At 36.0% G+C, this 27,938-nt stretch overlaps 4 protein-coding genes across 9 annotated transcripts in view; 1 reads left to right on the top strand and 3 right to left on the bottom strand.

Annotated features, from left to right (window-relative positions):
* LOC105231950 (protogenin) overlaps positions 1 to 12,424 on the bottom strand; it is a 164,476-nt gene extending 152,052 nt beyond the window's left edge. Inside the window, exons 1-2 of one of the 5 annotated variants that reach the window (XM_011213476.4) lie at positions 12,040 to 12,424; positions 3,536 to 4,099 (exon numbers count right to left, since the gene is read on the bottom strand). In XM_011213476.4, coding sequence (XP_011211778.2) covers positions 3,536 to 3,638 — 103 coding nt within the window. In that variant the 5' untranslated portion in view covers positions 3,639 to 4,099; positions 12,040 to 12,424. Of the gene's footprint in view, positions 1 to 3,535; positions 4,313 to 12,039 lie in introns of those variants that run through there. The other 4 variants (XM_049447222.1, XM_019992335.3, XM_049447224.1 and 1 more) reach the window with 4 other exon arrangements.
* Positions 12,425 to 15,654: 3,230 nt separating this feature from the next.
* Positions 15,655 to 20,488, bottom strand: LOC105231917 (peptidyl-prolyl cis-trans isomerase G). Its single transcript, XM_011213441.4, has 8 exons — positions 19,982 to 20,488; positions 19,320 to 19,407; positions 18,672 to 18,701; positions 18,466 to 18,605; positions 18,266 to 18,407; positions 18,095 to 18,206; positions 17,823 to 17,996; positions 15,655 to 17,751 (listed from the first exon to the last, which is right to left on the bottom strand). The coding sequence occupies exons 1-8, from the start codon at positions 20,304 to 20,306 to the stop codon at positions 15,931 to 15,933; spliced, it is 2,832 nt and encodes a 943-aa protein (XP_011211743.2). The 5' UTR covers positions 20,307 to 20,488; the 3' UTR covers positions 15,655 to 15,930.
* A 478-nt stretch (positions 20,489 to 20,966) lies between these two features.
* On the bottom strand, positions 20,967 to 23,791 carry LOC105231918 (glutamine--fructose-6-phosphate aminotransferase [isomerizing] 2). Its single transcript, XM_049448247.1, has 2 exons — positions 23,637 to 23,791; positions 20,967 to 23,579 (listed from the first exon to the last, which is right to left on the bottom strand). The coding sequence occupies exon 2, from the start codon at positions 23,342 to 23,344 to the stop codon at positions 21,290 to 21,292; it is 2,055 nt and encodes a 684-aa protein (XP_049304204.1). The 5' UTR covers positions 23,345 to 23,579; positions 23,637 to 23,791; the 3' UTR covers positions 20,967 to 21,289.
* A 394-nt stretch (positions 23,792 to 24,185) lies between these two features.
* Positions 24,186 to 27,938, top strand: part of LOC105231919 (la-related protein 1) — a 51,539-nt gene continuing 47,786 nt past the window's right edge. Inside the window, exons 1-2 of one of the 2 annotated variants that reach the window (XM_049448244.1) lie at positions 24,186 to 24,651; positions 25,629 to 26,659. In XM_049448244.1, coding sequence (XP_049304201.1) covers positions 25,790 to 26,659 — 870 coding nt within the window. In that variant the 5' untranslated portion in view covers positions 24,186 to 24,651; positions 25,629 to 25,789. Of the gene's footprint in view, positions 24,652 to 25,125; positions 25,568 to 25,628; positions 26,660 to 27,938 lie in introns of those variants that run through there. The other variant, XM_029552616.2, reaches the window with a different exon arrangement.

Raw genomic sequence — 27,938 nt, 5'->3', positions numbered from 1 at the left:
GAGAAATTACAAATTTTTATTTGTGAAAAGTTTTTCCCTTTGCCTTTTTACGCCTTAACAAGTTGGCCTTTGGCACAATTCTAGCTCAAGCATGGTAAGTACACCGAGGCGTATACGTAATCCACGGTGCTTTGGAGTGCTTGCTTGCAAATGCCACTGACTTTGCATGGATTTTGTGCGGCTAAGACCATCTGCCAGTATATTATTTTAAGTCCTTTACAAATACACACATTAATACGAACTTATATACATAACAAATACTAGCTTACATATGCTTATAGAACATATGTGGTGATGTATATAGAAGAATGTAAGCATGTGTGTATTTACGTTCCTGTTATTTTGTTTATATATGTATGTATGCATGTGCATGTGTGATATTACTTGGATTCTGTGGTGGAAAATATTTGCGCTATAAATTATTTAAGACTGTCAGCAACAGCCCTGAGCGCTACAGGTGAAGAAGTCTTTGCCGAACATAAATACACTTGCTCGTGTTTACATGTTGAATGATGGAAGTTATTAAAATTTTCACTTGATTAATGTGCGCGTAGGCAATTTTTTGCACTAACATGCGATTTTTTAAAATACAAGAAAATTTCAAACAAATCACTTTATAAGCAAAAAGTAATTTATAAGAAGAATGGAATGATGAGCTGTATGACGATATTTACATAGTTCAACGAATTAAAAGACAGCGGCTAAGTCATGTCGTCCGAATGGATAAAAACACTCTAGCTCTAAGAGTATTCGACATACATAGTAGTTATTGAGGTAAGCAGAGAAAGAAAGAGGAAGACGTCTACTCCGTTGGAAAGACCAGGTGGAGAAGGACCTGACTACACTTGGAATCTTCAATTGGCGCCAAACAGCGAAAAGGAAGAACGGCTGGCGGGTTGTTGTAAGCGCGGCTATAATCGCTTAAGCGGTATCTATGCCAATAAATAAGGAGAAGGACAAGAATCAAAATTATATATTTATAAAGGATGCACTACATACATACATATACGGTTTTTCACAGCTTGATGAGAAATTTATCAGAATGATAGCTCTCTACTTAATCAAAACTCAATTATCTCAATTTCCTTTCATGTAATTTATTATATCCGTTTTGAAATCACAAAAGTGTTCTATGGCAAACATTTTCTAAAGGAAAAACAGTGAACTTGATTTTTTTTTTTTAAACAACTAAATCCAATTTATTTCCTTCCATTTTATAACCGTAAATCAGAGAAGCGTAAAGCAAAGCGGAACGTGTTTAAATCGATTCATGTGATGTAAGTCAATAAAGGCACACATAATAGAGGGTATCTAATCACTTAACGGTAAAAAGTATTAAAGTCAACTGAAAACCCTTCACATTGCCAGGTATTTATAAATAAGAATGAATGGAACCCACACAACTACACAGCACGCACACCATAATTAGCAACTTGTTATGCGTGTTTCGGTTCTTCGATGGCCAAATAAACTTAATGTTCGGACATGCGTGCCATTATTCGTGCACGAAAGGGAAAAAAGGGTCAGGCACGTGTCGTTCTCGCTCTTTTCAAGTTTTTTTTATATTCCGTTGTCCCTTTGCCTTTGCTTTCACATCATATTTCCGTAATGATAAGCAGTAAAAGCAGAATTTATCGATAGGGCTTCACTTAGTAGTGCTTTTCTTTTCTTTTGTTCAAAATCAAAGATGAAAATGTAAAATTATGTCGTAAAATATGAAATACAATGACTAAGGAGATGCTCATGATTCGCATTTGATAAGCAAATTGACAAGAAATACATAAGTTACGATATTTATTTTATTTTATAAAAATTAGGAACTGAAAAGGTATTTGAGGTTTCCACTTTCAATTTGAAAGTATGCGGCGCTATAAATATTTATTTTTATGTTCTTTAAGCATTGTCTACTTATTTGAAGATTTTTGATAGAAAAGCCTCCTAAACTAACGAATTTCAATCGGTAATGAATATATTATGATACAAGGAATGAAGCCAGTTTAAACGCTTAGTGAAATATAGAACATCTAAACTAACATTACCAATTTATTCTGGAAATCATGAAAATAATGGAATTAAAATATATGAAACAAAATATAAGCTGGCATTCTGATAAAATCCTTTTCAAGCAGCCCTGAATGCGGCGGTTTATTCTTAGCACTTCTCTTAACTGAAACAAAATAAAAAAACGGGATATTCTTCTAACGGGTGATCCAAGTAGAGTTACTTTATTAAATATCCTTTCTTGACAGATCACGAGTGAATGACTTGACGCATTTTACGTCGAGATCTTCTATTGAAAGCATCCAAAAAAACAATATCGCTTAGTTCTATGAGCTCTTGAAAAGTTCCCTGAAGATCCGACGTTTTCGAGTCAAATTTTGTTCAGCGATGAGGCCCATTTCTGGCTCAATGGGTATGTAAACAAGCAAAATTGCCGCATTTGGGACGAAAAGTAACCTGAAGAGATTCAAGAGCTGTAATTTCATCAGAAAAAACAACGGTTTAGTGTGGTTTGTGGATCGGTGGAATCATCAGTCCATATTTATTCAAAAATGACGCCGGTGAGAACGTAACCGTAAATGGCGAACGTTACCGCGCCATGATAACCGACTATTTGATGCCTGAAATTGAAGCTCGTGATATCGGCGGCATTTGGACATTTGGTTTCAACAGGACAGCGCCACCTTCCACACATTGGGTTGAGAGAACACTTCGGTGTGCAAATAATTTCACGTTTGGGCCGATCGATTGGCCACTTTTTTTGTGAGGATATGTATAGGTCTAAAGTATATCCCACTTCGACTCAGACCTTGGATCAAAACATCATACATGTCATTCGCCAGTTACCAGTCGAAATGCTTGAACGAATCATCGAAAATTGGATGCAACGGATGGACCATCTGAGAAAAACATATAAAGTCACTTACTGGAATTCTCACCCAAATTGCATGATATGAAAAAGTGAATTATTATTTCGCAGTAAAATATTAACTTGAATAAGAACTATGTGCCGGTCGAAATCCTTGTACAATTAGTCTGAACTTAACGAATAAAGACGATAACGATTTCTCTCACTTTTTGATGACTGTAATTCTTTCAGAGATTTGTCGAAAACAGATCAGCTATTATTTTAACAACGTATATAAGCTATTTGAAGAGTTTGGTGGCGTTGACTAACTGCTAGAAGTTGGTACACTTACAGAGTTTGCGCGAACACTCATAGAAACGCTAACAGAAATCTCTGATAGCGCTCCTGAGTAATTAACATGTGATTCAACTGATAGCTGGTTCTCAGTACGTTTGAATCTCTCAGCGATAATTGTTTTAAGTTGCTACAAAACATAACCTTCTATATTTTATATTTAAAAACATATGTAACCCCCGCACTTATACAAAATTACAGATTTATTTACATACGTATGTAATTATGTAATTGAAACCCGCAATAATCCCGCTCATCAGCATAATCCTTGATGTCCCTGTCTAAGTGTTTATCTTAGTTATTTAACTTTTTTGTTGTTATCAGTTCACTCACCTGTTGTTTTGCTCGTTGTCAATAAGCCATTTTCGCACAGGATCAACAGATATTTAATTAGTAGTTGAACTAAGATGCTGTGTTGTAGCAAACACATTGCCATCAAAGTAATTGATATCGCCCACGTCGTTGATTGCGTCGTTAATAACTTATACAAATGCTACACGCTCCAATGGGGCGGTGCCAATGCAGCCACAGCCGCCAGTGTTGACAAATGATGTTGTTATTGTGATCACAACTATGTATAATTATTGTTGTTATTACACATGAGCATATGTATGAACTTGTGAAACACAATGTAGGCGTTGTCCTTGCGGGTTCTCAAGGATATTTAACCGAAACTTTGCGGCATGCTACTTTTACGAAGTTCCAAATTTTGATTTTCTTTATGTTATTGTAATTATTTGATTATTTTTATTAGATTTTATTATTTTTCAACAAATTTCATTACATTTCTTGACTACTTTTTGCACTTTTTCGCACGCACACGTTTCTCTTTTATTTATTTTTCTTTCTTTCTTGCACATTCATTTTGATTAATCGCTGTTCCTCAATATTGATGTTCTTGTGTAAGCACACAAATTATGGCAACAGAAAAAAAATATCAAACACTTTTGGTTAACAATCAAACTCGACAAATAAATCAAAGTTAACTTTTTTTCATTTTGCAGCAGCTGTACAAAATTATTCTACAACAAACAACTGTTTCTCTAAATGTGTAGCTTTCTTTTGCGGATTAGGAAATTATGTTTAAAGTTTTCGGCAAACGAAAAAAAAAATTATAATTTTATTATGTGAAATATTTATTTTTTGGGTTTTTATACAGCAAAACTTTCAGTATAATCAAAACCTTATTTATTACTCATTCTCTCTTAAGCTTCGAAAATAATAATGAAAAAAATAATGTTTGAATTGACTTCGAGTAAAAATTAAGTTTTTAGTGACTTCGTGTAGGGATTTTACGAGTAAGAAATGCAAAGTTAAGTTAGGTAGTTAGACCTTAACATCTCGTATGGATGGACTCAACACATTTTGAATTATTTTTTTTGGTACGAAACGTGGCCATTAGGAAGTCCATTGTGAAATCACGGAACTAAAATCCCCTTAAACTGTTATGCTCTCTCTGTAGACCAGTGCGTACAGTGGTGTTTCCAAAATTAATCACTGCTTACAATGAAATATCTCAACATCTCTCTTTCCACCCGTTTCCCAGAACCCGTATATAAAAATACTTTTTTTGATTTTAAAAATTAAAGAAAGTATATAAAACTCTTGTATTGTATTCTTCAGATCATGGATTTTTATTTGAATAAGAGCCGCTATGAAATTGAATTGATTGATTGATTGAAAAAAAAAACTTAAATTCGAAATATTGAATACCAGAACAGGTACCCTTGGTTACTGGAAAGACCATAAATAAAGGTATATCCAAACTGTATAATATTTTTGAATAACCTAAATTGTGTCCATAGGACAATCTACTGTATTTTCCTTTTTTCTAATACTTTCTTGATGGGTTCCCACCAAAAGACTAGAAACATATAAAAATACCAAGGACCCATATGCTTTCAAAGTATCGGCTATCCCCAGTTAAAGATACATTTAAACTATATCTGGAAGACCAATAACATGCGTTTATTCTGTGTTTTAACTAAAATCAATGCTCAATGTGCTGTAGATCGGATCAATAATTTGGAATTCAGTCTTATTTAGCTGTACAATGCGTCCAACCCTGAATAAGCGGCTACGAAATCTTTGAAAATGTTGCAGAAGTGTTTTGAAGTGAGGGTCGTTAAGTCATTGAAAGCTTGCTTCATGGAAGACGGGGAAAGTTGAAGAAACAGTGATTGATAATCGTTATATTGGTATAACATCTCAGACGGATCGTCTATGCTGGACTCGCACCAAAAGCCCTGAATAAAGTTAGATAGAAATTTCAACGAATATATAATAAAAAAGTCGTAAAAATCAAAACGTTCAGTGGAATTTTAAATAATCATTTTGACCTTTGAATAATCTCTAATTCATCTATACAACACCACAAGCTATAGGCGTTTCTGTAGAACCTCAAAATCTCTGAATATAATCTGCACTTCCCTCATATTTCTAATAATATTACCTAAATTTTCCTGGAATCTAACAAAGCCTTTTAGCGTGGATTTTCCACTGAAATTTTACCAAGTGTTTACACTGCAAGAAAAGTTACCACTCAAATACACCTACATGCATACACAAGCTGACATATTACACAAATGAATCCGTAAACATATGTATATGTATGTAGGTTTGTGCCTGTCAGTGAAATGTGAGCGCAAATAAAATGCTTCCTTTATTCACCTTCAGCCACATAAATAATCACTCAATCGTACACAATTACATATGGTATATGTATGTCCATATGTACATAGGTGAAAGTTGGAGATTTATGACAACATAAATATTAGCCATCATCTTCAATACACTCTAGCTGCACATTAGTGTCAGAGTTGAGCGAGTGAAATTTGATGAACCCTTAATTTAATAAAAGAAAAAGAAAGACAACTCATGTGTTGTCAAGCTATTTTCCTTAATCTAAAGCATATTTGCATATATTATAAAGTTTCACTTTGCCCGAGAGAAATGAGCTTTGGCCTACGAAAAGAAGATTTTAAAGGATGACTTAATGTCGGCATGTCCTTTTGGTACTTAGATTTGGAACTTAAGTTTAAGGTGTTTGGAAAAATTCAAAGTTTAACAACAGTTATGCGGAATAACAAAGATTTTTTTAAAAGAACGGAATGGACAGGTGGTATTACGATTCAAAACACATTTATACAAGTAGTACTCTATTTTTATGATGTCTTTTATCCTCGTTGTGCTTACCTAGAACGTTGCAATAGACCACAACGCGTGCGGGATGGGAAAGATACCGGGAGTTGAAGAGGGAAATGAGACGCATTTGCAGGCAAAAAAAGAGAGGCCGAAATGCGTGAGTACGAAGAGCTTGACAAGCTGGCCGACAGGGATAATGCTCGAAAATTCTACAAAATGATGCGGCGGCTTACAGAAGGTTTCAAGGCCGGAGCATACTCTTGTAGAATCACCAAAAATGATCTAGTGACTGATACTCAGAGCATACTTAAATTATGGAGGGAACACTTCTTTAAACTGCTGAATGGCAGTGAAAGCATAACACCAGTACATGATAAACCAGACTCACCAATCGATGACGATGGAGTGGACGTTTCATTGCCCGACCATGAAGAAGTTCGAACAGCAATTACCCGTCTAAAGAACAACAAAGCGGCGGGGGCCGACGGATAACCGGCCGGGCTATTCTAAACACTAACGGGAAAGCCCACAATCTGCGCCAGCAACTCTCTTCGTTGTTTTCAAAGCTGTTTTTGACAGCACGAAATGGAGCTGCCTTTATGCCGCTATGTCTGAATTTCGTTTCCCCTCAAAACTAATACAAGTAATGTGTAAACTGACGTTGAGCATTACCAAAAGCTCCGTCAGGATTAGGATGGACCTCTCCGAGCCGTTCGATACCGAAGGAGATTTCAGGCAACCATAGCTAACCATAGCTAAATCGACTCTTTGTCTTGTTGAACATTTATATACAAGTCTTTAGGATCTCAGACGTTTCCTTCTAGTTCTCTTCGTGACAACCCTAATATAACCTGTTTAGGGTATAAAAATGCTCACTGCGAAAGACTTCATCGAAGATTTGCTATTTTTCATAGAAGAAAGTGATAGTTGGTTGCAGACGCACGGAGTGTGTCAAATTAAAGATGCAATAGAACGAAGTAATACTAAAAAGGTCTCAGGGTAAGCGACACTTCCAACTTGGACGAAGTTTATGAATGAAGTTGACTCGATCACGGGTGGACAAATCTGTCAAAATAACAGTTAAAAACTTGAAAATTATTTATTTGCTAATTGTAAGCATTCACACTTAATTTGTGCTTAATTTGTGATCGTAGCTGTACATACTACATGCTATATGTATGTCTACGTAGCATATTTGTTTATATACCTTTTGGTAGCTACTTATGTAAAGGTATGTAGCGAACACTCATCAATTATCGCAAGGTTTGTCTGAATCAACACTACTCTGTTGTATGCTCCTGTTGGTCTCCGCAAAACGTAGTGTCTTACTTCCTTTTTGCCAGCTACGCGCGTTCACTGCTTCAACTGCTGCCTTTTAAGTTATTTTCGTTTTTTAATGATTCCAATATTTTGCCTGAAATATTTCAGTGTTTTATCTGCCATTTATATAAGCTTATATATTTTTGTACATACTCTTCATCTATATAGTATGTACATATCTACATATGTATGTATGTATGTACATTTAACTGAGCGGTGCAGTTTCGCCTGCGTACGGCGGCGTTCGGCGCTCATCGAATGCCAGGATACACAAGCTCAGCAAAACTTGGCGCGTTCTGCGTGTGTGAGTTCATGAGTTTTACGCTTTTTTTGGCAATTTCATTTTGCTTTCAGCATTCTGTACGTCGTTTGGACTTGTGGTGTACCAAGGTTTCGACAGTTATTTTTTCCAACTACTCTCCTCTACACATACATATATCTTCTACGGTTTGTGTTTTATTTTTCTTCACATTTAATTCTTCTGAAATTTGCTTGCATATAATTTTCGTGTTTTTTTTTGTTCTATTATTTTTTGCGCTGTCATGTGCGTCGGTTGCACTCAGCTCCGCCGCTGTTGATTGTTGCCACTGCTGCTTCATCGGTTTTCGTTCTTTGCTCACTGCTTTTGTGAGCTTTTTAGTTTCGCATACCAAAAAGCATCAGAAATAAAAAATAAGCCAGCACAACAAAAAGTAAACACAAGCAAAAAATAATTATAGGTAAAAAAAACTGTGAAAATAATTTGCAAAAAAGACAAATTGAAATTTATGCAAAATAAATAAATAAACGAGCGCGCGCTGGAGCGCACGCTGGAGCATGCAAGAAAAAACTATACATTTTTTTGTTGACCAGTGTATTTTTTGTTGCTGTTACTTATATTTTGCCATTGTTGCTTTGGCGCTCTTCGAAATTTCTTAAACTCTGTTCAGTTTTTGAACGCTTCTTCTTTCTCAGTTTTTGTTTTGTATTTGTTTGTGTTGTTGTTGCTTTTGGAATTTGTATGCATTGCGGCGCTCGTTCGTTGCTATTTCGGTTGGTGCTTTTGGTGTACATGTGTAGTATCTCTAACGTCTTTCGCAGCTACTTGCTTTTTATACATACTCTCCATCATAGATACATACATACAAACATATGTAATTTTGTACATATTTTGTTGTTTACTTCTACCTTTGTTGTCACTATTTTGTGGCGGTTTCCGCTTTGGCTGTTGCGCCGGCATTTCATATTTGTTTATTTCATTATTGTTGGTTTTGTTGCATCCAAGCTTGTGTCGCCGCAAATAATTCTTGATTTGCGAATATTTTTAATATAAAACTTTGTTTTATATTTTCTTTCTTTTTATTTTGCGTTGGTTCATTATTGCTTTCTTATTTAGAAATTTCGCCAATCTTTCCTAAGTTTATCAAGGTTTCCTTTTTCACTTTTCATCTAGTAATATGTATATGAATACAAGTAACTGCCCCTGTACCATACTTCTGTGTCTTATTTGACCCATTAACTCTTATTACATCTTTGGTTAGCCAATATTGGAATATGGCTCTGTGGTATAAAACTCTAGTTGTCAACACCATTTGATAAATTAGAGTCCGTTGAAAAACTAATTTTTAATATTATTTTTTTCCTTTTGGCACTTGCCATGTGATTCTCAGTTAAGTTGAGGATTCACAGAGCTGGCGAAGCAAAAATTTAATTTATTTTGTACAAGTACTATAGTCGTTTCGCGATAGGCTGTCTTTGAACTCCAGGTAGACTTCTAATCAGAATTCTGTTCGAATGTGTTCTAAAACTTGTAAGTTTCTCTTTTAGCAATTTATTTTTAAATATAGAGGCCAGCTTTGCATTAGAAAGGCTGAATGGAAAAATAACGGCCTCTGTCCAAAGGCGAAAACTAAAGATTACGGTGGACAATAAAAAGTTCGAAGATTGATTCAAGCTGTTTTCAAATTTTTCATTGATTTGTTACACCGCAGAATGCAAGTTTTCATAAACAATTTATCCAATGTATTATTTTGATAGTGACAGCTACCATCTAGTACTTTATTTTAAGTTATTTTTATGTTTTCATTCGTTCGGCTTTTCTTAGAGTAATCAATTATCATAATATTGGAAGACGGAAAAAGTATCTGAACCGTTCCTATCACATCCACACAAAATTTGCTTTTTGTTACATATCTTTAATAAAAAATTTTTCGTTGGATTTGCCGATAATACGAGATTTATTTGCATGATATCATCAAGTCACACCACACGTCCCAAATAAGCTGGACAATGAATAATGAAACAAAATTCGTAAAAATCCATGATTTAATAGCGAATCAAATTCAGGCAGTCGGTCTAAAGAGTTATTGCCACTCAATCAAAATTTCATCATAATGTTTCAACGCTATTTTTTATTGCTTTTCCTTTACTTTCACCAAATTTAGTTTGATTTTCAATCCGCAGTTACTATGTGATACTTACTTGTTGTATTGGTATTTTGTTCCCTCATTCCTACAACTCTCCTGAATTAGTAATATTGTATAACGATATGAGTATTTATATGCATGTTTGTAGGAATAACTTTGATGTAACAAAGCGATGACTGTATCGGTGACGTTTGCAAACTCACTACACCAATTCTACCGAAAATTTCACTCCAAATCGTGTTAAAGGCACTCCTTGCTGAAATTTGAAAGTGGCTTGTGGTTTGAGGAGCTTTCTGACTACCAACCGTTTCAGGGAGGCGCAGAGTAGATTTATGTATGTACATCTCTATATACTATATCATACATATGTATGTCTGTATATACAATATAAGATATACATACATATACAATATATTATATGTATGTATATAAGATTTTGCTACGTAAACGCGACTTAAAGATTTTGTACACCAAAAAATTCGATTTGTTACTCAATTGTCGGCTTTATTGCAAGCAATGAATAATTACTCAGCAATTGGCAGGTATTCATTTACATGCATACATACAGTAAAGTACATATACTTCTATGTACATACATATGTACATATATATTTGGGCATTTACTTTTCCAATACATCCCGTTTTGTCGACGCTTCGAAGCACTTACTCAAAATGCTAAATTCGCATTTGTGACACACGCAACTCCTCCGCACCATTTATTTTGATTTTGTTTTGATTTAATTTATTTTCTTCTTTTTTTCATTTTGCTTTGTATTTTCATTTCATACGCATACATATTTTCAATCGCCAATTTATTTACATACGGTGCTTCGACTTCGTGCCTTTGTGCAGTTAACGTTTGGCATTTCCTCTACTTTTTAACCGTGTTGCTTGAGCGATTCACTGTTATTGCGTTTTACTTTTGAGCACGCACATCCTTTTTGGCAAGCAGCGCTGTCAATTGGCTGCCACTGCGCTGCCGGCAGCGACGTTGCCGGCAAAGAGGCTGCTCTCAAGCCTTACCGTTTCTGTGTTTGGACATAAGCTGATTTTTTCGCCGACTTTTCGCATTGCTTTCGTCGGTATGTATGTATGTGTGGTTGTCTTCATTTTATTTTCGGCATTATTCAAGGTTACTTTGTTATTTTTGCTAAAGCTGTCAAAATTATGTCATATTTTGATGGATGCTTTTACGCTTTACGTTTATTGAATTAAACTTGGCAACGAAACACCCTGCAAAGTTAGAATATACAGCAACTTAAGAATTGTCAAGTTGTCTTCTATAATGCGACCACGCCTATTTCTATGCATTTTTAAATAACTAAATGTGTAAATAATAAATTATATTGTATACATACATACGTAGTATGCAAATACATGCATGTTTGTGCATGCATATCAATCAATGACTTACAAACGCGCCACCCACCCACTCAACACCGTTCGGCACTATGCGACGTAAACACGTTAATACCGGCTTTTCAGCTGTGCCGCTGCCTTCTACGTTATTATTTTCTTTATTTCCGCTTCACTAAAGTTGCAACTACAAACATTCGCACACATGCGCGTACATATGTTTGTGTACACATTCCTTTCTCTTGCTTTTCGCGGCATTAGTTTCTACTTTTGCATTTCATACTTTCCCTACAATGCTTTTTTGCATGCTTTTCCCCGTTGTTTTGTTGTTATGTTCACTGTTAAAGCGATTTTGCAGCGCAAATACAATAAATTGAAAAGTGAAGCCAACTGCGGCGAAGTCGTTGCAGCGCTGCTTGTATAGCGACAGCGACGCTTTGACGAATATTGTATTCGTAATTTACTTTCCGTTTCTACTCGTACACACACACATGTACTTATATATGTATGTATGTATTTTTGCATTTTCTCTACATAATTTAGGCCTACCACAAAATTAGATGCCCTAGAAATCTTTGATAATTCGCATAAATTTCGTCATGTTCAACTTACTATTGCACAAGAAGTGTATGCGCACCGATTTTCTTATTGGAAACTCACTTCAAAGACGCGAAATTACTTTTGTATTGCCATTGTTTGCCGTTGCGTCAACTAATGTGGCTTCTGTTAAGCCGGTAAATGCTGGCATTTTCTGCATTCTTTTTGAAACTCACAACTTCTTTCACTTCATTAACACACCGTTTGAATAACAACACACTCTTTTGTTTACACCGAAAACACCAATTGATTAATAATAATAATTTCGTTAAAACATTTCACCGGCCGGTTGGCTTTGCCACCGCACACACTCGTTATGATATTACCGAGTTGTCGCTAACCTTCCGCTAAATCGTTGTTACATCCGAACACGTTCTGAGCGTTTGTAGAACTGAATGTGGTAAAAGCTGACGGAAGCATAAAACTTTACAGACAAATTTGAAGCACTCGCTTGGTGCGCTCTGCATATGGTGGTGAGCATGCAATTGCTCTCGCTGCTCTTGCCGCTGACGCTGCTGTTGCTGCAACAATTGGGTGGCGGAGCCGGGAGGCGCATGACACAAGCTTGTGTTTGACAGGATTGTTGATATGTGTATTTGTTTTTATTAGTGGAGCTGGCGAAAAGCCGCTTCATCAAATATGTACGCATTGCGTACAGTGGGTTGAAGTGATGGTAAATGTGTATATATGTATGTACATACATATGTTATATTTAAATATATGTACATACATATTTACTCATAATGAAAAATAATGTGCGGGTACATATTAAAAGTAGGAAATAAGTGTTTTCTTTTTCATTTTTAAAAATACCAAGTTTTACTAGAAACTATTCGTTACAAATTGGTCTATAATATCTAGTTCTTTATAGTTTATTAAAAAAATGTAAAATTAACTTTATAACGGGACGCTTTCTTGCTCTTAGATAAGCATATAAAATTAAATGATGGGGCCTTGTAAAATGCAGGCAATGGTAAAGATTAATTTCTAACAAAATGGCGTTTTTTGTAAAATAATGTACTCCAAAGTAGCTTAAGAAATCGACTACTCTGAAATTTCCCATTATGGACAGTCCTCATAGCCAGACATTTCCCTTTACTGGATCAATTTCCTGAATGCAATGTTTTCACTAATCTTTTCATACAAAATAAGACGGACATGAGTAGATTCCTACGACTGGACGCGGATACTATTTTGGTATTATTTCTTTCAAATCTCTTATAAACGGATAAGATTTCATAAAATTTGTCAAGAAAATTGTGTACAGTTTATGGTTACCGTTTTTTTTTTTAATTTTATTAATTTTGGTAGTTTTTGAAACATTTTTTTAAGAACAATACGTAAAATGGTCACAGCAAACAAATTGCGGGGTGTTGGTGGCGTCTGGTTCGCGGTGGCTCAACAGAAACCACGGTTTGATTTCCGGTTCTGACTTTACTTCAAAATACCGAGTTTCAATTTCAGATATTATATCGAATACAAACAACGTCTTAACTATAGCGAAATAACATTCCATCCCACTGTATAAACCATTATTACCTTGCCATTTTCCCTTACCCCGAACATGCACACTACATTTATTATTGCCTTATCCACGACTTTGTGCTCTCAACGCCGCACATAATTCAATTTCGTGTGCTCAGCAATACACAAGTTCAAATACACACTTGCCTCTTGCGTATAAATGTATTGGCAGCGTTAGAGTATTGCGTGATAAAAAAGGAGCGAAAAGCTATAAACCAAAAGCAAGAGACAACGGTGGGGCGCCACTAACGCTGCAACGCATAGCAAGTGGCTGTTTACATTGCCGGCAGCTCCACATAGCGTTTACCAGATGTATGCTTGTGCAAGAGTGTGTGTGTATCTCCCGTGCGCAACTCAATTGAGAGCTAAAAGCTATAGCAGCTTTAAAGTGTGAGCGGATACAAACACACAGGTATATTAAAATATCTGGAGAGCACAAAGTTTCGATGGAAATTTAAAGTCAAAGCAAATGCCGTGATAAAAATGTGTATTATGTCATTGCAAAGTATGAATGAACGCGAGATTATATAGTGGCTAAAGCATGGGCGATAAGCACTAAAAGCACTGGGAAAATTCAGTTTTTTTAGTTTTTTGTTAAAAAAAAAAATAATTCAGTTTTAATAAGAGTTTTTAATTCAACTGAGAATAATTTTATGTAGAACTCAACATATTTGTTAGGTGGACATCCCCTTGTGAAGAGTCAAAAAATTTTTAATTTATTAAAAGCTCACTACTGTCTTTAAAAGCCCACTCAATAAATAAGCCAAATTATTATCTTTAAAATTATTATAAAAATCAGTTTAATATAGCCGAACTAAAATAAAATAAAATAAATAAATTCTGAATCCAAAAAGTGTAGACAACAGTCAAATATTTAGTGCGCATCTTATGTAATGAAAATGCAAACCTGTGTTGGTGTCATCCTTTATTGTTATTACTTCCGTCAAACTTGTTTGAGATTATTTCACATTTCGCTTCACATTTTCAAAGCGCGAAGTCGGATTTGCGAGTAAACCTTTGTCAAAATGTCGCGTTTTCCTTTTCGAAAAGCATGTTTTCTCATTATCAATGATTTCCAATTAGAATAAATGCGGCTTGTGAATTAGTTTTCTGTTTACCTTTATTAGAAAACGAAAAAAATAAACGAACTAAGCCCCAAGAGTTTCAAACGAAACTTTCTGACGACCTTAGAATAATACTCATAGGTTATGTAATGAGGATTTAAGTTGTTGGGGCAAACAACTCTACGTAACAACTACACATCATCTGAAGTTTCAATTTACGCGAACTAGTGTGGAAGCTAATAATAATAGTCCAATGAGAGTAAAGTCCATCACAAGTAGACAAAAAAAGTTGGCATTTGATTTTTCGATTTCGAAATTTCTACTTTCATGCCAGATAAACGCGTTTATTTATGAAATTTAAATTAAAAAAATTTACATCAACACTCAGTGTACAAATCAGCAGTAATGTTCTATACATATTTCAATAATTGGTGATTAATTTTTAATTAATTTATCTTTAATTTCAAAAACAAAAATAAAATTATTATTACTACAGATCAATACAGGTAATGGTCGAAAGTCAGAGCGGCTTAAAAAATCGAAATTTTTATCAAAATCCGTACATCACTACCTGACCAATATTATCTAAGGTAATGTGAAAATTCCGAGTTCATCGCTCCCGCTATGTATTTCAAAGAATTTTATTCAGAGACTGTGAAACCTGCGCATACGCGATTTTTTCGTTTTTTGCTCTCTGAAAATCGACCTACTCTAATGTACATATGCAAATAAGAAATCGATTCGTTGAAATTCACAAGTGGATATAAACCTTTAATGGTCTCGAGATTATGTAATTATATCCGAGTTGTTGTATTGGCAGAAAATTATTTTAGTGAGCAATGCTGCCGTGTGAACAGTTTTTGTCCGGATATAAACACGGTTTCAGTTATGTAGATTCGACTCTTATTGCTTTTGTTGTAGTTATTGTAACAGAAGAAACCACACAAAACTTATAAACTTATTGAACCTCTAAACCAATCAAACACAAACTCTCCACAATGAAAGTAATAAACTAATGCAACACCAACAATACACACTTAAATCACATTATTTTTCAGATCTTTTATTTAATTTTCATTTATAGTAAACATTCAAAAACGAAAGTAAGAGTTAATTTTAATTTACATTGTTTCATGCCTTGTATTTATGAGTGTGTTTGCGAATGGCGATTTATACGTACTCGTGTACAACTCCTTTCCAATTGGTATATATTTATGCGTATAAATATGTATGTAATATTTCAGAATAAAAACATATTCAAGTAATTGAGTAAGTCTCCTTTGATTATACGTATTTTAGTGTATTGAACTAATAATTCTCAATTTGAGTCAGTGCCCGAAGTCCGAGTGTGTTTCTTCGACTTCTTACGCTTCTTTTTCTTTTCCTTTGATTTCTCATCCTTGCCGCGATCCTTTGAACTGATGGCCTCGGCTACCGCTGCTATAACTGTTAACTTTTTCAGATTTTCATGTTCTTCCAGCTTTTGCAGCGTCTCTAGTTTGAGGCGTTCTAATTCTTCTAGCTCACGAGCAGTTTTTTCCTTCTCTAAGTCATCCAGTCGTTGTTTTTCAGCACGTTTTTCTTCCTCCCTCGCGATTTCTTTACGCATATGATCCTTCAGCATTTGGGCGGCCTCTGCACGTTTTAACATCTTTTCGCGCATTTTATCAGCACTCCCTTCAGCAAAATTTACGTTGGCCTCTCCTGTACTCTCTTTTCTTGTGTCGGACCGTCGATCATGCGATTTGCGGCGATAATCTGCCGATTTGGAACGCCTTGGCGAACGAGTACCCGAACGTTTGTTGCGCGCTTCACGGTTTGGTGAACGTGATTTCGGATTTCGTGAACCCGCCTGCTCTTTGGACCTTGAATTAACACGCCGTTCACGGGACTTTGAACGGGTGCGATTATTACGACTGCGATCTCGTGAATCAACCGAACGTTTACGTATGCGATCGCGACGTGGTGATCGAGATCGTGAATGTGGAGATCGGCTTCGTGATATAGAACGATCACGAGAACGTCGATCACGTGGCGGTGTTGGTCGACGTGTACGTATCGGTGAGAGTGGTAAACGATTGCGGTAACGTTCGACAGAGCGACGGCGACGGTCCATGAATGGATTGCCACCACGCCTTCCACGAAAATCTCGCCGAAGCGGTGAACGAAAACCACCTCTACGGTTGGGAAATCGGTCGCGGCGATCTCTTATGGGGGAACGACGGCGAAACGAGCGAGAACGTGAGCGTGAAGGAAGCGAGCGTGAACGGGAACGTTGCTTTGAGCGCGATCCGCTCTTAGATCGATTGCGATTGCGACGAGAATTGTCTTTTTCTTTGTCCACATCACGATCCTTGTCTTTTGCTTTCTCTTTTTCGTCATTTTTATTTTTCTCTTTGTGTTCTTTCTCAGTGTTAGACTTTACTTCTTTAGTGTCATCCTTTTTAACTGCGCTGTCCTTCCTTTCTCTCCTACGCTCTTTATCATTTTCTGCCGCCTTCTCTCTACCTCTTTCTTTTTCTTTAGCTCGATTTTTGTCGTGGTCAGTATCCTTTTCCTTGTGGCGATCTTTTTCAGTTGTATTTCCTTCAATTTTTTTATGTGAATCTTGCTTTTTTGGAGTTTCCTTCTCGGCCGAACCTTCTTCATTTTCACTGTCCGGTTGATGCTCATAATCCAGTGCATTCATGTCCATAGATTTCTTGCGTTTCGGTAAAGACTTCAACTCCGAGTTATTCTCAGAGCGACGTTCTTTTACCTTATCCTTTTCTTTTTCATTCTCCTTTTCTCTTTCTCTTTCACGTGGTCTATCTTTCTCGACACGTCGTTCATCTGGTCGGTCCTTGCGGGCATTGTTTAAATTGTCTTTGCCACGATTCTTGCGATCAGGCGATTCACTATATCTACCACCGTAGGAGCTAGCATGCGACAACTCGAAGAAGGACTTCTTGGGATCCCTCCTCATTTCTTCGTGTCGCTTTTTGCGCTCGATCTCACGTCTTTTAATCTCCTCATCTCGTAATTTCTTTTCTTCTTCGAGCCGCTCCAAATCAGACAGTTTAATTGTGCGATTCTGCGCACGTTTCCAATGTGGAGGCGTTGTGCTGCGAGAACGACTGCGAGACGGTGTTCGAAAACGCTAAATTGATGCAATGATTTAGTACAGTTTCTATTACACATATTTAGGGCAGTCATTAAATTTCAACTTACGAACACTCCACGTCCTTTGATAATACGTCCACTGCGCGAGACTGGTACACGCTTTTTGGACCAACCAAATGCCGGCCGGTTCTCACTAGATCGTTCGTTCCGCAATTCGCGTTTTTGTTCGCGCTCTTGAGAACGATCCAAACGGTCACCACGTAGCAAAAATTTATTGGAGACCTATCACAAATAGATTGGTTTTATTTTTTTAAATGTCATTTCAAGACATGTCGTTAAAAGATTGAGCCAACTGCTTTGCACAATTAAATGGATCATACCTCCGGTATTTCGTTGGGATCAATCTTGGTGACAGTCACCAGCGGATGCAATTCACCCTCAACAGCTTCTTCATTTTCTCGCTCGTCTTCTTGACTCTGCTCCGTATCAGATCTTGGAATATTTAAGAATTTATTTATCTTAGTTATTCTAATTTAATTTTAATTACTAACCGCTCATATGATTTTTCACGTTTGCGATCTTTTTTCTTTTTTTTCTCCTTACGTTTGGTGCGCTTCTCAGTTTCTGATGTGGCATCTGAGTCCTCTTCAGCGGAAGATGCGGCACGCTTCTTTTTCTTTTTATCTTTCTTAACTGTAATTTTGCATAATTATTTATATCTTACTTCTTAAATTATTGTTAGTTAACACACCTTTGACCTGACGTACGAGTTCACCACAACTTGATATGGTAACATCCTGCAATGGACGTGAATTTTTATCGACTGGCAATTCCTCCAACTGGCGTACTAAATCTTGACCCGATATTACTTGGCCGAATACCACGTGGACGCTAAAAAATAAAATAAAGATTTTATTGAAAAAATAAACGCTAAATGTAACAGTTAAATAAACTTACTTGTCCAAGTGAGGCGCGGGTTGTGTAGTACTACAATGAAAAACAGAAGAAGAAAAATATGCTTTACACAGTGTACACATTGAGTTCGATTTCATTTGGTTTTGATTTGGTGCAACAAAGCAATTGAATTTTTCTACGTAGGACGTAGCGTGAAAATCCTGCTGTCGTCTCGCTTCCTACTACTGCACTCACTCCCCAGACAGAAAGCAGCATGCACAGTAGTGGAGTAGGGTAGCAGGGCAGTTGTCGAGACCCAAACAAATATAATAAAATAAGTCCAGCTGGTGCGGCACGGATGCCATAATAACTAGCAACCGCAAGCTAGGGCAACGTCCAATGTGACGATTGCGATACCAATGTGTAGGCGCCGTCAGCTGTTCACTAAATTTATCATCAATACTGCGCATGTTAGCTTTATCGACCAGATCGATTCTAATACACTCTACTTTGTGACGACCTAGGATTAGTGGCTAGCTAGATGATGACAAATCAATGATAATAATAACAACAATAAATCAATATAAATATATCTGTAAACAAAACATTTCGATTTAATGTGATGCTGAAAAGAGACGTTAGATATGAATACTAAAATTCTACTTGTTTCATAGATTCACACAATTAATTCTGCTTCTGCATTAAACTTACATGAAAAACTGCGATCCATTAGTGTTTTTTCCACGATTTGCCATTGAGAGCAAAAAGGGACGATCGTGTTTGAAATCGAAACTTTCATCTGAAGATATCGGGAAACAAATAAGACAATTAGTTGGGAAAAATATGTATACAATTACTTTATAACAATTTTTATTTATTATAATTTCGGAAATAAAAAGAATAAGAAAAATTCGCAAACTAAATTAAGGAACCTACAAAATTTGGATTCGACTGTTTTAACATTTTATCTATTCAATTAATTGTTAGTGTATTCCAGCAGGTTCAGAAAAATTATATTCTACACAAATTTTCAACTAATTAAATTATAAATGAATCGTCAGCGTTCTATTTTAGGTTAAATTTCATAAATAAATAATAAAAAAAAAAAATGAACATTAGTTTATTTTAAAAATCCTTAAAAAACCATATAATTCTTTATTATTACAATGCTATCAATTTAGCTACGAAAAGCATTTTAGCAAGAAAAAGTCACTAATGTAATTGGATGAGTAAAACCAATTATTTGTTATGATTTCTTTGTTCTTAGTTTGTGTGCAAACAATTTTTCAATCTCCACCTTCCAATTTTTAAAATATTTCACTAGGGACTTGAGGTGTAAATGCTTATTAAAATGTTTAGAAATAAAAACGTACCTTCAAAAGTGCCACCGTAGATCGACTCACCACCCGTACCGTTTCCAGCCGAAAAATCTCCAGCTTGTATCATAAAATCCTTGACAACACGGTGGAAGATTACATTTTTGTAATGTAACTGCTTGCCTGTAACCAAACCAAGGCCTTTTTCGCCAGTACAAAGTGCTCGAAAATTCTCCACTGTTTTCGGTGCAACATCTTTAAACAATTCAAAAACTATGCGACCAACATTTAAGCCACCAATCGAAATATCGAAAAAGCAACGCGGTCTCGCTGCAGCATTTGCTGCGGCGGATGTTGATGCCAATCCCTCGGCCACAGTCATTTTCAGCACTTTTTCACTTCTTGAATATATTTCTGCTACAAAATATTTCTTCAATTACATTTAACACTTCCTCTTATATAAGTTTTATTTAATAATTCTTCTATTTTCCCGTTAGTTTCACGAAAAAAGCGGCTCTATCCACACAATGGGAAAACGTTGGCAGATTCTGAAGAAAATTTCTTTTGCAAATGTTATGACATTTGTGGAATGTGGATTGTATTCAAGGGCTGCCATGTTATAATAATTAATTTTAACAACTAGTAATACAAAATATATATCCATCTATTAATTATTTTCTTTATTATATTATTGATAGCTGTAAATTTACAATAATATATTCAAACAAAATATGTATTAGCTATACCGTTATCTCCAAATTAGTGTTTAAAAAGCTTTAATTTCTTTCAACGTCCTAAAAATATTTTTCTTGAAGTCGTTACTCTGCACGACGCTATCCAACTAATAACACTAACCTCACCAGTTCCTAATCCCATAGCCTAATCCTTCCTTTGATCCAGCCTCGTTCGATAAGGATACTCTCCATCACGCAATTTCAAGAACATAGAGTCACTTACCAATGAGAGCATTTTATTCGGCCGAATACTATAATTTCGAAGTTCGCTACAACATCAAAATATAAAAATATGTAATGAACACTCCTTTAGTTTCTTAATTTATTTGTTTATTTTGGTGTATAACAGGATGCGATTAATAAACATAATATTTTGTGTATATAAGTTGTGTGCTTTGTTAGGACAATTTAGATAAAATAAAATACATAATACCTCTGACTCAATACGTGTATTAAGCATTTATCATAAAAATAAAAATTCGAAGTATATAGTAAGTATACTTTAAAATGCTTTTTAGAATATAGGAATAAGAACTTTTACATATACTGAAATACAAACATATTCGTTTGTACACATTGTAGATTGAATTTGGTCAACGCTTTCTAATGCACTCACGAGTTCACTGCTCCACTACTCCACTGTTACTGATTTGGCTAAGTTTCGCGGGCAGTCCACATCGCAACCTCGCAGCACTGCTATGTGATAGGACAGCAGTTGCAAGGGAATGACTGTGAGTATACCCTGCAAGCAGTCCACAGTACGTGGAATTTCCAAAAAGCGCGATGAGAATGATTTTGTATCCTCATCGCCCTCTTCGCACAAAATGATTGGTCGCCCATTGCGTGCAGTTACCTGCTGCAAAGCATTCATACACTTCATATATACTGGATCTCGCATGACAACCATCAATACTGGCATCTCATCATCTACTAATGCAATAGGTCCATGTTTTAACTCGCCCGCTAATATACCTTCGCTGTGCATATACGTCAATTCTTTCACTTTTAGTGCGCCTTCTAGGCATGTAGCAAAATTATAGCCGCGCCCCATTATTAAAAGTGACTTGTGCAGATACAAGTCCTTAGCAAGCTCTTGAACTTTAGAATTCAGTTGTAGTACCTTGCGGATCTGATCGGCCAGTATCTCTAGACCGTGTATAATTTCAAGACGTCGTGGTTGCAGCGAAAGTCTATCTTCCGACATAACTAGTGCAAACATAACTAGTGAAATAAATTGCGACGTATATGCTTTGGTTGAGGCAACACCTATTTCAGGACCGGCATTTATGTGCACCCCACAGTGCGACTCGCGACAAATGCTGCTGCCCACAGTGTTGGTTATACCCACAATAAGTGCACCGCGTTGTTTGCAATAACGTAAAGCAATCAGCGAATCAGCTGTCTCTCCAGACTGTGATATAAAGAAGCACACATCATCACGGAAAATGGGAGTGTGACGGTCCATGAAATCCGAAGCAAGTTCTACTACGACTGGCAACTCCGTAAGTTCTTCCAGCAGTTGACGGGTAGCTATCGCACTGTGATATGATGTGCCACAAGCTATAAGTATTAAACGGCGGCAACGTTTTATCTCCGGTATGAACTCCTTTATTCCACCCAATACTACAGTACGTGTTTCGAAGAACATGCGCCCACGCATTGTATTAACTACCGATTCGGGTTGCTCGAATATTTCCTTTAACATGAACGAATCATAATTGCCCTTCATAATTTGCTGAATTTCCATTTTTAATGTTGTAATTTCACGCGCATGCGGATCATCCAAGCATTTTTTTAGGCGATGAATACTTAATGCGCCATCTCTAACTGCTGCTACATCGTCATCTTCAAGGTATATGACACGATCGGTGTGCTCAATAATTGCACTAGCGTCCGAAGCAAAAAAGTACTCTACTTCTTTACCCTCTAATGGTTGATACTCGGCTGGTGTGTCGTCGTAACGCGGTGGCAATGACACTTCAGCTGGCAGTGTTTTTCCATGAGCACGCTGTTTCTTTGCGTAAAATATAGGAATCTGATCAATGGACAGGCGTGTTTTCGACTTAATGCCAACCAATAGCGGTGTACCACGTCGTGAAGCTACACATTCACCGGGAAAATGTTTTGATTTACAAGCAATAGCAAATGCACCTTCTAGTTGTAGAATAGCTTGCTCGACAAGCTCACGGAATGAATAAGTGGGATGTTGCCGCCACAAGTGGTGAATTAATTTCGCAATTACTTCAGTGTCGGTTTCCGATTCGAATACATAGCCACGTTTCTCAAGCAGTTTTTTTATGTCTTTATAATTCGTTATAATGCCATTATGCACAACAACAAAACTGTTATCAATATCTGAACTCTGAGGGTGAGAGTTAGTCTCAGAGGGGGGGCCGTGGGTGGCCCAACGAGTGTGTGCTATACCAATATGAGTAGTAATAGGTTCCTTATAAGCCTCCGTACTGCATATTTCAGCAACCGCATCCTCCAAAACCTTAACTTTTCCCGTGCGGCGTACAATTATAATGTTATGACTTTCATCACCCACATCCGGATCGTCAATTGCTAGACCAGTTGAGTCATAACCACGATACTCCAATCTTTTAAGACCATTTAATAGCAATTCGAGTATTTCCTGCCTTGAGCGTGGTGTTAGGTAATTGAGATAAGCGAATATACCACACATTTTAAAAAAAGTTCTAATGTGAATTTGGTGTGAATTCAAATGTATCCAAAACTTTGTATAAACAAATTGCTGATTGCCACGTACACCGCACTGTTCTGAGACTTTTATAAGCGGAATAGTACCGACGTCGGCATTTATCGTCTATTCTGATTATGTATTTTGTTTATTCTATATCCAGCGCTTTGATGAATGTGTTAAGTGTGAAAAGGTTTGATACTGCAAGTTTCCTTATCGACTTACTGCAAAAATATGATAGATTGTAACTTTTGCAAGATACTTATAAGGAAAATACTTGCTGCGAGATAAGATATTTCTTAATTTCCGCCTTGCTATCTTTGAATAATCTTTGATGACTATGAATTAAAGAACAAAAGTCGCTGATACTTTTACATATTTGTTTATATTGCATTCCGCTGTGCACTGTTTTTCGTAGAGATTAATATGTAAATAGTGTTGCCGCTACACCAAATTATAAAGAAAATAAAATATATGATGCAATAAGCTCTAATTCGATGAAAGGTTTAATATATACAACTTCAAAACAAGTTATTTTAAAAATATTATAATATTTATTCCTAAAATTTTATTGGCAATAGTTATATCAATATTATCATAAGCATAAAAGGACAAAAAAAAAATTAAAATCATTATCGCCATTAAGAAATATTTGCAGTTAAAAATTTCTAATTATAACTGCATTTTTAATTGCATGAAATTTGAATATTGTTGTATTGTACAAAAAAACTGCATTAAATTAAAACAACACTGTCAATTCGTTGCACATGTTGGGCAGAACGATGCCGTTTATCCCCCAATCAGGGCGATTGCCAGTAATGCCCTCGTTCTTTTCGAAGTTTCTATCAACGGCGTCGGCCACATGTTTGCTCGTGAGACGAGATTTTTCGCGAAATACCATTGAATTATGGTCAAAAGTGCTGTGAAATCATAAGAAAGTGCTGAATAAACTTGACAGTGACATTGTACAATTGAATTGAAGTGGAAATTTGCAATAGTTTGCACGCAAACTCAATAAAAAGAATTTTTCAAATACGCAAAAAGACTACGTTTTTTTCGTCTCTCTTATAACATTATTCTTCGTCGTCAATTGTCAGATTTCGTCGTACTTTGCGTTCGGTTCGAAACTGTGCTTCGTGTGTGAATATCGGTTTTGAACGAATAGAATCGTATGTGTAGAAAATTGTACACAAAGCAAAGACCGCAATAAAGAGGTGTTAAGAAGAAAACACAAAACGTGCGTTTAAAGTGAATCGGATTTTGAACTGTGTGAATCTCAGCGAATCGACGTTGTGAGTATTTGTTAACAGTGGAGCATATATATTATCGTATAGAGGCATCAAGTCATGTGATAAAATAATAAAAATTGTGGATTAATGTAAAATAGTTAGTAAGTTTTTGTTTTATGTTTTGTGCGTTCCGGTCAGCTGACAGAAACAGAGATGCATTTAATTTCAATGTTGCATAATATGAGATATATCTAGGTTATGGTACTTGAAAGGTATATCGTGTTATCTGCTAACTAAACAGAGATCGAATACGTTTTCAAACATATAATATATAATTATATATGTTTACCATAATATTTACATTACAGTTCGTTGCCCTGTAGCATAGATTATATACCATTAGTTATACTGTAAAATTACTACTAAATGCAACTCTGAAAGAAAAATTGGAAATGTCAATTGATAGTGTATTATCCTCCTTTCGCTTTCTGTTCATTTGAAATTTGACAGTGTGTACAAATTACTTAACCTCACTTTTGACCATATTTTCTTACTATTTGACATCCGTTGAAATATTACGCGAAATTTTATAAAATTTGGTATTATTTTCGGGATGAAAAATTGTAATAAGTCATCAGACGTTTGATTTGTTATTATCGGTAATTAATATTTCAATGTCGTTGATCCGTTGTCAAAATTTTGCTTGAAAAAAAATTTATTTTCTGTTTGAAACTTATCACTGTGTCTCAAAGGACATGATGTCATTTGCGATTGTAGTGAATGAATATTTGTATACTTCTTCAACTTAATCTAAATTACATCTAAAGCTTCAACGGACATTTTTTGAAGACGTTAAAGTGTTAAAAATGTCGCCTTGATAAGTTCTGTCAGCTAAACAAATATTGTTGATTGTTTTGAAGCGATCCTAGTAGGTAGTATTCTTCGAGAACTAGCTACCATTTTTTAACTTCATAAGAGTGTATGTTGAATTTGAGAATCATATTTAAATTCCAAACTAAGAAATGTTCTTTCTTTTTTAGTGTCAACGTCTAGATATTGATTTGTTTGAACGTTTTTGTCATATTTATTGGGCAAGGAAGCAACAAAGAGTTTCCACAACGTTTCAGCATTTTCTGGAGTAAGTAACGTAACTGACGTTACCGATACTCCGGAGTCACACGATATACGAACTTAAACTAACATGTCAGCAGCTAAAGAAGAAACTTCAAAAACGAGCGCCACCACTGCCACACCAACGGTGGTCGCTCCCTCTGGTCAAACGTCTACCGCAGCTTCTACTTCATACGCTAATGTATTGCAAAACTTAGAGGCCAAAAAAGGTGCCATAGCCAAAAGTGAAACCGCTGAAGTCGCCGTTGCTGATTCCGACAATAAAGAAAACCAGCCCAATTTGAAGACAATTAAGTCATGGAGTGAGGAGGCCGCTGCTGCTGAAGCAGCTACTGAAAATTTATCCAATACCGTCGTTGAAGCGAGTCCTTCAGTGACCGGTGAGAAACGGGCTGCAAATACGGATGCTGGGGCTGAAAATTCTTCGGAAATCGATGATAATACTGACTTCGTACCAGTGGTTTCGCACCACCGCCGTGATCGTAAAAAACCACGTAAGGAGAAACCTTTTGGACGTGAACGACAAAGTGGCAACGGAAATAATGGCAATGAAAAGCTAACTAGTGGAGGCGGTGGACAGAGATCCGGTGGCGGCAATGGCAATGGTAATGGCGGTGGTGGTGAAGGTGGACAAAATAAACGAGTAGGAAGAGCAGGTGGCGGTGGTGCTGGTGATAAAGATGGAGATAAAAAGTATACTAGCCGTCCACGCCAACGCGGTGGTAGCCCACGTAAGGGTGCTGCTGGCGGAGCACCAAAGTCTCCGAAGGAACGCAAAGATACTTCGCCAAGTGCTAGTGTCGAGAACACAAGCAGTGGAAATGAAGCAAAAAGTAGCGATGCTGAAACTCCAGCGGCTGGAGCAAACGGTGCCCCAGCTGCTCCTCCTCAACCTAAGAAATACGTTGCGGCACCCCCGCCAAAAGTAAACGCTTGGAAGGTAAGTGAATTTTATTTGTTTCTTTCTATTAAACAATGAAATTAAATATTGTTTAAATAGTGTAAACTCTATATTGTAAAATATACAAGAAAAGGAATGATTTTTATTCGCTTTTGTGAATATTTTGGTACTGCGCATTATATTTTTTTATATCTATGTGAACTAGGAAAAAAACTAATAAAAAATACAGTAAAAACTAGTAAACAAATGTGCGTGGAATGAGACAATATGCAAAAAGTACAAAAACAATTTTCATAACAAGAAGTTGGAAAACGGTGGAGCTGGCATTGTCGGCAGCGGCTTTGAGCTTCGGTACATTTTTTTTATTTTCTGCATTGCTAGTACATTAAGAAAATGAAAGTTCTCAAACTTCGCTTTTAAAAAAACACTTTTTGTATTGTTGTAAATATGTTTTCAAAAATTTCCGTTAACTTTATTTTAGGTGCTTTCAAATATGCCATTGCTTTCCGCATAATAATCTAAACTTAGGGTAGGTCAAGCTGCTTTCAAATTATCTCCTCCTATTTAATCGTAAACGAAATTCAATTGTTTGTCGAAAAATATATTTAAAAAAACAGCTGTACTAAGTAAATATTTGAGAAATGCGGTGATTATTCACATACAAACAACTTTTTTACTTGCTAGAACTGGTTAATGCACATTTGAATTGTATAAAGATAAATGAACTTATACAACCTGAACATTCATACAAAATAATATAAGAACAAGCTAAATTGAATTAAATTAAAAGCTACGAAATATTATGCAATACTTGATTAATGATGCCGCTAAACTCGCCAACCGTGTATTGTGAGCGCCATAGTGATATGTGTATAAGTGCATGGACAGTTGTGTTGGCAGTTGCGACGGTTGATTGCCACACAGCTGGTGATTTTTCTTCCCACCCAGCTATTTTTATGAATTCTTATTGAAATCGAAACTATTTTCCTTTTACAATGGCAATTTATCTAAGCACTCTCTTTTCTTTAAGTAAGAATTTAAATTCCGAAAGCGTAAAAGTGAAACGAAGTTCAATAATAATTATCATTGTGAAATTGTAATTTGAATCAGCACTAATAAATGTCAAGGTCAACATTTGTTAGTGCGGCGGATTGAGTACAAAACAGAAACGATAAACTGTATAGAGTGTACGGAAACAAAAGCGAATAAAAAATGTATATCAAAGAAGATGCAAAAACAGCCATTGGTACATCCATACAAATATATATACATATATGTATGTACATGCATATGTATGTGCATATGTGTATATATAGAA

The sequence above is a fragment of the Bactrocera dorsalis genome, chromosome 2, assembly GCF_023373825.1.
Source record: "Bactrocera dorsalis isolate Fly_Bdor chromosome 2, ASM2337382v1, whole genome shotgun sequence".
NCBI classification, from domain to species: Eukaryota; Metazoa; Arthropoda; class Insecta; order Diptera; family Tephritidae; genus Bactrocera; species Bactrocera dorsalis.
The sequence above is the reverse complement of the archived record's forward strand: the minus strand, read 5'-3'. Positions and strand labels throughout refer to the sequence as shown.